This window comes from Chenopodium quinoa, unplaced genomic scaffold, assembly GCF_001683475.1.
Source record: "Chenopodium quinoa cultivar QQ74 unplaced genomic scaffold, ASM168347v1, whole genome shotgun sequence".
Taxonomy (NCBI): domain Eukaryota; kingdom Viridiplantae; phylum Streptophyta; class Magnoliopsida; order Caryophyllales; family Amaranthaceae; genus Chenopodium; species Chenopodium quinoa.
Genome location: NW_018744066.1, coordinates 1857581 through 1867622, shown reverse-complemented (window position 1 = coordinate 1867622; position 10042 = coordinate 1857581). Strand labels below are relative to the sequence as shown.

General features: G+C 36.6%; 1 protein-coding gene across 1 annotated transcript; it reads left to right on the top strand.

Moving 5' to 3' along the window:
• Positions 1 to 1270: 1270 nt before the first annotated feature.
• Positions 1271 to 5802, top strand: LOC110690962. The gene is made up of 5 exons (XM_021867884.1): positions 1271 to 2009; positions 2402 to 3271; positions 3702 to 4160; positions 4263 to 4452; positions 4550 to 5802. The coding sequence occupies exons 1-5, from the start codon at positions 1602 to 1604 to the stop codon at positions 5461 to 5463; spliced, it is 2841 nt and encodes a 946-aa protein (XP_021723576.1). The 5' UTR covers positions 1271 to 1601; the 3' UTR covers positions 5464 to 5802.
• Positions 5803 to 10042: the final 4240 nt, after the last annotated feature.

The window sequence follows — 10042 nt, the reverse complement described above, 5'->3', positions numbered from 1 at the left end:
TTTTTTGGATTCATCTCAATAAGTACTATCATAATATTTAACTTTTATAATTTTTACTTACGAAACATTTAAGTTATTGATTGTTAAAGTTTTGCATTGACAAGCGTGATAAACGAAACAGGTTAGGAAGTAAAATGAAGCAATGGTCAGCTTTGGCCTTTGGGGTTGTCTCCCACTTGAAAACATAATTGGCACGGAATGAAAGGGTATTTTCAAAATCTTTATTTAAACATTGGCTGCAGATTCTTTATGAATCAGCAAGCAACATAACCTAAACAAAAATCTAAATAAAAACATCAAAAGCAATCTTTAAAGTCTTCTTATCCTATCTAATCCATTAAATTGCTTAGCCTTGCATCACATTTGAGACTTGGACAAAATCAATACAAGAGATGTAGATTTTGCACGATTGATGATTTACCTATTTGTGGTATTTCAATGATTACAAGTTTTTTGGAATAAAATTAAATTCATTTTCCAATTTTTTCTTCCCCCCTTTAAAACTAAATATTCAAGAGAGGGAATGTATTAGATAAAACACTAGTTTTACTAAAGTAGCATGTTTACTCATTATTAGCGGTTTGATTAATATAGAAAATCAATAGCGTAACACATTCCATCTCTTTATTACGATAGATGATTTTTGGTGCAGCTTTATTACCCTATATAATAATTTGACAATATACATATAGACTAATTGTAATAGAAAATTAGTATCTTTACTTTTATTTTTTGAAGTGATTTTACTTAGTAACTTGATGCTTAAGCTAATGATTAATTTGTTATTTTGTTTACTCTCTTAATACACCTAAGGATTATTATTATTATTATTATCATTATTATTTTGGTTTTTGGATGAAGCCTAAGGATATACACTATGTGTAAATTTTTGTAAAATCCCATCCAACAAACACGTCGCGTAGAAAACCTATTTAAAAAAGTCACAAACACTCTATGTTTTCAAACCAATTTATTTAAACTTATATTAACTTGAACTTATGTACTTAGATCGCCAAAATTCTAAACTTATTCTTAATCTATGTTTATACATAATGTGTCTTTTTTTTCCGTTTTATTTATTTATTTATAGTAGCATTCCCACACTTACTATGGAGTAGTTAATGGTGTATTAATTTGACCATTTATATTTTGATTTTACAGAGTATAATTTAAATTTATTTTTTTAAATTTAAAGATAGGTACGGACTAAATATTAAATTGAAGGTGGACTTTTGAAAAAATACAAATACAAATCAAACTAGAGCCAGAAAGACAGTACATCCTTGAGAAAATCCAGGTGTTAAATTTGGAATAATTCAAAATTCCTCTGTTTTTCCTTTTCCACTCTCTCCTTCTTCATCACTTTCCTCCTTAAACCCCCCTATTTCTCTTTCAACACTCTTTCTTTTCTCTCTCTCTCTCTCTCTTCCCCACCAAATCTCCATTATCAAACTCCCATTTCTTCAAAGCAAAGCATCGAATTTTCCCACTCATTCGTCGATTTCCAATCAACCCAGAAAAATTCAATCCAAAATAAGAAACCCCATTTCAATTAACCCAATTTCACTACCAAAAATCCCACAAAATAGAAAGATAAATTAATGGTAAATGAAATGGAAATTCTCTGGAGTCCAATTGGAGAATTGGGTGCTGGAATTACACAATCGGAGCTCCGAGAAACGGCGTATGAGATCTTAATCGGAGCTTGCCGGAGCTCAACTGGGTCAAAGCCCTTGACTTATATCCCTCAATCGGAGCGAAGTTCGTCAACGGAGAGAGATAGGAGTACGTCATCGTTGACGTCATCGCCGTCGTTGCAACGGTCAGTGACGTCAGCTGCGGCGAGTAAAGTGAAGAAGGCACTTGGGATAAGTAGCAGTAGTAGTAAGAAAAGAGGAGAGAGAAAATCTGGGGGAACTGTTGGAGAGTTGATTAGGGTTCAAATGAAGGTTTCTGAGCAGACTGATTCTAGGGTTCGTAGGGCTTTTCTTAGAATTGCTGCTGGTCAGGTATGTTAATTAATTTGGAAACTTTGAAGTTTGTTTGTTTTTTTTTTTTTTTTTTTTTTTTTATTGAATTTTTTTGATGGAATTTGAATTATGATAGTGAGTTGTTTTAGATGTAGGGATGTTAATGAGTCGAGTTTAGTCTGTTCGAGTTAAGCTTGATAAGAATTGTTCGAGTTTGGGTTTACTATGATCAGAGTTTTGAAATATTTGCATTTAATTGTTTGTTTATTGGATTACACTATATTTGTGAAGAATTAATGTTTGAGATAATGTGTGAAAGTAGTAATATTTAGTTGAGTTATGGTAGTACAGTGTGCTGATTACTGATGCAGTGACTGATTAGGTGTTTAATTATGATTTTCTCTCTTGGTCTTGTTAATTGTATTGATCAGCTAGGAAGACGGTTAGAGTCGATTGTGGTGCCATTGGAGCTATTGCAGCAATTGAAACCGTCTGATTTTCCGAATCAGCAAGAGTTTGAGACATTTCAGAAGAGAAACTTGAAGTTACTTGAAGCTGGGCTTCTTCTGCATCCTTATGTTCCCTTGGATAAGTTGGACACTTCTGCCCAGCGGCTTAGGCAGATAATCAGAGGGGCCTCGGAGAAGCCTTTAGAAACGGGAAAGAATAGCGAGTTTATGCAAGTACTTCGAAATGTTGTAATGACTCTTGCATGCAGATCCTTTGATGATCAGGCTTCAAATATGTGCCATTGGGCAGATGGATTTCCGTTGAATCTTCAGATATATCAGGTGCTTTTAGAGGCTTGTTTTGATGTAGATGATGAGACTTCTATTATTGAAGATGTAGACGAGGTTTTGGAACTGATCAAGAAGACTTGGGTGATTCTTGGCATGAATCAAGAGCTGCATAACATTTGCTTTTTGTGGGTTCTGTTTCATCGCTATGTGGAGACAGGTGAAATTGAGGATGACCTCTTGTTTGCGGCGAGCAATCTTTTAATAGAAGTTGAAAATGATGCCAAGAGTATGAAAGATCTCGACTATTCCAAGGTTTTGAGTTCTTCATTAAGTGCGATTTTGGGTTGGGCAGAGAAGCAGTTGCTGACTTACCATGATACTTTTGGAAGTAATAACATTGAGTTGATGCAAAGTGTTGCTACTTTGGCGGTAATTTCAGCTAAAATACTGGTAGAGGATATCTCTCATGAGTATCGCAAGAAGAAGAAGAAAGAAGTTAATGTGGCTCGTGATAGGGTTGAAACATACATCAGATCATCTATTCGGACTGCTTTCGCTCAGGTTAACCCTTAGAACTTTTTATATATATCTGACATAAAGTCAGCTTATCTGCATACATTCTTGCCTGACCTAGTCAATTGCCGCCAACCAATTAGTCTTGAGATATTGAGTTGTTGGGAAGCCTGGGCTTAAATTTAAACTGAACTATGTAAGTGAACATTTGTGATTACAATTTTTGAAGATGTAATTGTCTGCAGAAAAAATTCAACTTAATTTGTTTATTTTGCATCTCTCATCTGTTGGTGGTCTAAGTAATGAATTTCTCCTATGGTTTTTGTCTCGCATCAGGCGAGTCTTAACCTGTAGCTACCGGTACATTAAATACTTAAATCTTGCCATGTTTTAGGCTAGGTCTTTTAACTCTTCTATTTCTTTTCTTTATATATTTGCATTCCATTACACTCATAGAGTGTGTTATTCTGTGACACAGAAAATGGAGAAGATCAACTTGAGCAAGCAGTCATCTAAGAAAAACCAGCAAAATCCAATACCTGTTCTTTCACTCCTTGCACAAGAAGTCACTGATTTGGCACTAAATGAAAAGGAGATTTACAGCCCTATATTTAAAAGATGGAACCCTCTTTCAGCTGGTATAGCTGTTGCAACTCTTCATGGTTGCTTTGCCAATGAGCTAAAGCAATTTGTTGCTCGTATCAATGAGTTAACACCTGATGCTGTTCAAGTTCTCTTAGCTGCTGATAGGCTGGAAAAGCAACTTGTACAGGTTGCAGTGGAAGATGCTGTGGAAAGTGACGATGGTGGGAAGTCAATAATAAAGGAAATGCCTCCCTACGACACGGAAGCTGTTATAGGGACATTGGTTAAATCATGGATAAGGACCAGAGTTGACCGGCTGAAAGAATGGGTTGACAACTATCTTAAACAGGAGGTACATGACCCCCCCCCCCCTCTCTCTTTTTTTTTTCTCCAAAAGTTCTCATTTTCAAATTCTCGTGTTAAATTGACCTTATTGGCTTATTCTTTTCTATAGGTGTGGAATGTACAAGCAAATAAGGATCGAGTTGCCCCCTCTGTTATTGAAGTTCTCCGTATTGTGGATGAAACTTTGGAAGCATTCTTCCTGTTACCCATACCTATGCAGCCTGCCCTGATTACTGACCTGACTATTAGTCTGGACAGATGCCTACAGCATTACATACTGAAGACCAAATCTGGTTGTGGTAAGTCATAAAGAATTATAGTCCTCTTATGCTTGTGTAGTGATCATTTTTATAACTATCTGCAACCCAGACTTCTTATTTCCATTTTCACCTGCAGGGACTCGGAAAAATTTCATGCCTACCTTGCCTGGCTTAACGAGGTGTTCAGCTGGTTCTAAGTTTTTCAAGAAGAAGGAAAAGTCCCAAATTCCCATGAGAAGAGCACAGGTTGGTAGTACAGATGTGGGAGATCTTTGTGGGGTATCACAGTTATGTGTCCGCATCAACTCAATGCAGTGTATCCGCTCTGGAGTTGATGCTTTGGAGAAAAAGACCATTACTTATCTAAAAAATTCAGGATCTACTGACTATAAAGGGTTAGGGACAAAGTTTGAACTTTCCATCGCTGCTTCTTTTGAAGCGATCCATCAGCTTTGCGAAATAACCAGCTACAAAATTGTTTTCCATGAGCTGAACCATGTTTTGTGGGACAGTTTATATGCTGGTGAGGCTTCATCTTCTAGAATCGAGCCTTTCCTTCAGGAACTCGAGCAGTACTTAGAAACTATTGCAACAACGGTGCATGATAGAGTAAGAACCCGTCTCATCACCGAGGTTATGAAAGCTTCATATGAAGGATTTTTGTTGGTTTTGCTTGCTGGAGGACCTTCTCGCGCTTTCACTCTACAAGACTCCGCCATAATTGAAGAGGATTTCAAGTCCCTCCGTGATTTGTTTTGGTCCAATGGGGATGGTTTGCCTTCTGAAGTGATCGACAGGTTTGCAACAACCTTGAAAACTACCCTTCCTCTCCTCCGCATGGACACTGAGTCCTTGATTGAGCAATTCAAGCAAGCAGTTGCAGAGACCTATGGCCCTTCTGCCAAATCCAGACTACCTATGCCCCCAACTACTGGGGAATGGGATGTAAGCGAGCCGAATACACTTCTAAGAATACTTTGTCACCGAGATGATGAAGTGGCAGCAAAGTTTCTCAAGAAAACCTATGGTTTGCCCACAAAACTGAGTTAAAGCGCTGTTGACTGCAGAATCTGGGTTTGCCTTGTATATTTTTTCTATCGTTATGGGCAGAAGCTTAATTCTTACATTATACAAGTGATCCTGCATTGCTAATCAGAGCTTACAGTAAGTTGCCGAGGATACACAGTTGAGATAATTTTGTGCAATAATGTTCGTTGATTATTTATTTTATTATTTATTGACACATGTAAATAATTATAGCTCTATTTTTTTCTTAAGTGGGGTGGCTTAAAATAAATGTTTGTATTCATGTATTTTTGTCCTGAAGATATTTGTTCAAGTGTAGTTTATGACATGATATATATACAAATTGTCATTTTTTGAGTTCCACTGCTTGAATAAATTGTTTCGATTCCCAGAGGTGAAACTAGAGTTGTCAATTCGAGTAAACGGGTTGGGTTTGGGTCGGGTAAACGGGTCGGGTCAGCTCGAGTCGGGTCAATTCAGATTAATTCCATAACCTATGCGGGTCGAGTTTGGGATGGGTCATGCTTGTGTCGGGTCACGTCGGATCATACTTCTTATTGGGTTTGAATCGGGTTACATTCGGGTCGGGTGAACAATAGGTCGGGTTTAATTCGTGTTTTCACGGGTTAAAATGGGTTAGGGTAATTCTCGGGTTCGAGTCGGGTTCGGTTCAAGTCAATAATTTGCGGGTTAGAATCGGGTCGGGTCATTCTCGGGTTTGAGTCGGGTTCAGTTTAAGTCAATAATTTGCTGGTTATAATAAGGTCGGGTCATTTTCAAGTCGGGTCATTCTCGGATTCAAGTCGGGTTCGATTCAAGTCAATAATTTGCGGGTTATAATCAAGTTGGATCATTTCCAATTCGAGTCATTCTTGGATTCAAGTCGGGTTATGTTCAAGTCAATAATTTGCTGGTTACAATCAGGTCGAGTCATTTCCAAATCAGTTCATATTCGGTTCAACTAACTATAAATAAATAATTATCATTTTTATCAAGCTAATTATTTCCTTTGACTATAATATATATGATGGCAATATACTAGGGAACTATAGTCTGTAATTTAGGAAGATAATTATCTCATTTGACCATACAACAAATATATACTATATTTAACTCTTAAATTTGCGGATGATGCTCCTTTCTTTTGCTGGCCTGGACCGATTTGGTCTCCCTAGACTAAATGCTTTGATCAACAATAATAAGGTGGTCTATATTACATTTGAGGTGATTTGAAATCGAGTCAGGAACAATTCGGGTTGAATTTAGGTCAGGTCAATAACAAGTCGTGTTAATTTTGAGTCGGGTTAGTAACAGATCGGGTTGAATTTTTGGGTTGGGTAAGTAATAGGTATGGTAAAATTCGGGTCGGGTCAATAACAAGTCGGGTTGAATTTGGGTCAGGTCAATAACAAGCCGGGTTAATCTCGGGTCAGGTTTGTAACAGGTTGGGTTAAATTCGGGTTGGGTTAGGAACGGGTCGGATTGAATTCAAGTCAGGTTAGTAACAAATCGGGTTAAATTCAGATTTTTACAGGTTAAAACATGTTTAGGTCAATTTCAGTTCAAGTCGGGTTTGGTGCAAGTTAATTAAATTGGTCGTTGTAAACCGGTAAATCGGTGAAAGTTGTAAACCGGTAAATTGGCCTTTAAAAGCAAATTGAATGGTTCCACACACCCAATTGGACTCCTGGAGGGTATTAGGGACCATGGTAAACATTTCAGCAGTTTTTAATTCCGGGCGAAAAAAAGTCAAAAAAATTCCAAAATTGAAGGCTAATATCCACGCTTTTTGAAAAATTTTGGAGGTTTCGGGGCCCGATGTCGAAAAGTCTTGAAATTCTATGGGATACATCTTGGGGTCATATAATGCCGTTTGGAACCATATATGATTATTATTTGTTGTCATAAATGTTCGTGGTAGACTTGAATTAATGAAATCGATGCAAGTTGTAAACCGGTAAATTGGTCGTTTAAAGGCAAATTGGAAGTTTCCACACACCCAATTGGACTCCCGAAGGGAATTAGGGACCATTGTAAACAATTCGACAATTTTTAGTTCCGGACGAAAAAAAGTCCAAAAAATTCCAAAATGAAAGGCTAATATCCACGTTTTTTGAGAATTTTTGGAGGTTTTGGGGTCTGGTGTAGAAAAGTATTAATATTTCAGGGGATACATCTCGGGGTCATATAATTCCGTTTGGAACTATATAAGATCATTATATGTTGTCATAAATGTTCGTTATAGGCTTGAGTTAATGAAATCCGTGCAAGTTGTAAACTGGTAATTAAATTGGTCGTTTAAAGGCAAATAGGATGGTTCTACCAACCCAATTGGACTCCCAGGGAATATTAGGGACCATGGATTGCTCATATTGTTTATCATTTATTCACACTAATTGTGTCCAATTTATAGTGTGAATAAATGGATTGCTCATATTGTTTATCATTAAAATAATAAGGTAGCCATATTTCAAACGACCGCTGTAGAAACATCCAAGGTATTAGGGACAATGGTAAATATTTCGTCAATTTTTATTTCCAGGCGAAAAAAGTAAAAAAATTCCAAAATTAAAGGCTAATATCCACGCTTTTTGAGAAATTTTAGAAGTTTCAGGGCCCATTGTCGTAAAGCCTTAAGACTTTAGGGGATACATTTCGGGGTCATATAATGTCGTTTGGAACCATATATGATCATTATATGTTGTTATAAATGTTCGTGGTAGGCTTGAGTTAATGAAATCGGTGCAAGTTGTAAATCAGTAAATTGTTCGTTTAAAGGCAAATTGGATGATTCCACCCACCCAATTGGACTCCCGGAGGGTATTTGGGACCATGGTAAAAATTTCGGCAATTTTTATTTTCGGGCGAAAAAAGTCAAAAAATTTCAAAATTGAAGTGATCCACGATTTTTGAGAAATTATAGAGGTTTCACGGCCCGGTGTCGAATTTTTTTGGAATTTTAGGGAACATTTCGGATTCATATAATGTCGTTTGGAACCATATATGATGATCATATTGGTGTCTTAAATGTTCGTTGTAGGGGAATAAATTTACCTGTTTGGTGTCGAAAAGTTTTGAGATTTAGGGGATATATCTTAGGGTCATATAATTCCGGTTGAAACAATATAAGATCATTATATGTTGTCATAAATGTTTGTAGTAGGCTTGAGTTAATTAAATTGGTGCAAAGTAAACCGGTAAATTGGCTGTTTAAAGGAGATTATGATGGTTCCACCCTCCCAATTGGTCTTCCAGAGGGTAATAGGGAACATGGTAAACATCTTAGCAATTTTTATTTCGGGCGAAAAAAAGTAAAAAAATTCCAAAATTGAAGGCTAATATTCATGCTTTTTTTAGAAATTTCGAATGTTCCGGGGCTTGTGTCGAAAAGAAATGAGATTTTAGGGGATACGTTTCGAGGTCATATAATACCAGTTAAAATCATAAATGGTCATTATATGTTGTCATAAATATTCGTGGTAAGTTTGAGTTGATGAAATCAATGCAAAATGTAAATCGATAAATTGGCCGTTTAAAGGCAAATTAGATGGTTCCACCCACCAAAATTGAATCCCAGAGGATATTAGAGACCATGGTAAACATTTCGGCAAATTTTATTTCCGGGCAAAAAATGGCAAAAAATTCCAAAATGAAAGGCTAATATCCACACTTTTTGAGAAATTTTGGATGTTTCTGGCCCGGTGTCGAAAAGGCTTGAGATTTTAGGGGATACATCTCGGATGAATATAATGCCGTTTTGAACTATATATGATCGTTATATGTTGTCATAAATGTTCGTGGTAGGATTGAATTAATGAAATTAGTGCAAGTTATATATCGGTAAATTGGACGTTTAAAGGAAAATTGGATGGTTCCTCCCAACTAATTGGACTCTTATGGGTATTAGGGACCATGGTTAACATTCTGGTAATTTTTATTTTCGGGTAAAATAAAATCAAAAAATTCCATAATTGAAGGCTAATATCCACACTTTTTGAGAAATTTTAGAGGTTTCGGGGACCGGTGTCGAAAAGTCTTTAAATTCTAGCGGATATATGTCGGGTTCATATAATGCCATTTGGAACCATATATGATCATTTTATGTTGTCATAAATGTTTGTGATAGGCTTGAGTTAATGAAATCGGCGTAAGTTGTAAACTGGTAAATTGGTCGCTTAAAGGCAAATTGGATGGTTCCACCCACTCAATTGGACTCCAGGAGGGTATTAGAGACCATGGTAAACATTTCGGCAAATTTTTTTGTTTCCGGGCGAAAAAAGTCAAAAAATTCAAAAATTGAAGGCTATTATCCACGCCTTTTGAGAATTTTTGGAGTCTTCTTGGTCCGGTGTCAAAAGTCTTGAAATTATAGGGTATATCTCGGAGTCATATAATGTCGTTTGGAACCATATATGATCAATATTTGTTGTCATAAATGTTCGTGGTAGGCTTGAATTAATGAAATCAATGTAAGTTGTAAACCGGTAAATTGGTCGTTTAAAGGCAAATTGGATGGTTCCACCCACCCAATTGGACTCCCGGAGGATATTTGGGACCATGGTAAACATTTCGGCAATTTTTATTTCCGGGTGAAAAAAAGTAA

Bases quoted from the DNA above. Each gene is read 5' to 3' on its own strand.
- LOC110690962 (XM_021867884.1), top strand. From the start codon at position 1,602: ATGGTAAATGAAATGGAAATTCTCTGGAGTCCAATTGGAGAATTGGGT. The intron at 3,272-3,701 runs GTTAACCCTTAG...TCTGTGACACAG, and splicing joins TTCGGACTGCTTTCGCTCAG to AAAATGGAGAAGATCAACTT. The intron at 4,453-4,549 runs GTAAGTCATAAA...TTTCACCTGCAG, and splicing joins GAAGACCAAATCTGGTTGTG to GGACTCGGAAAAATTTCATG.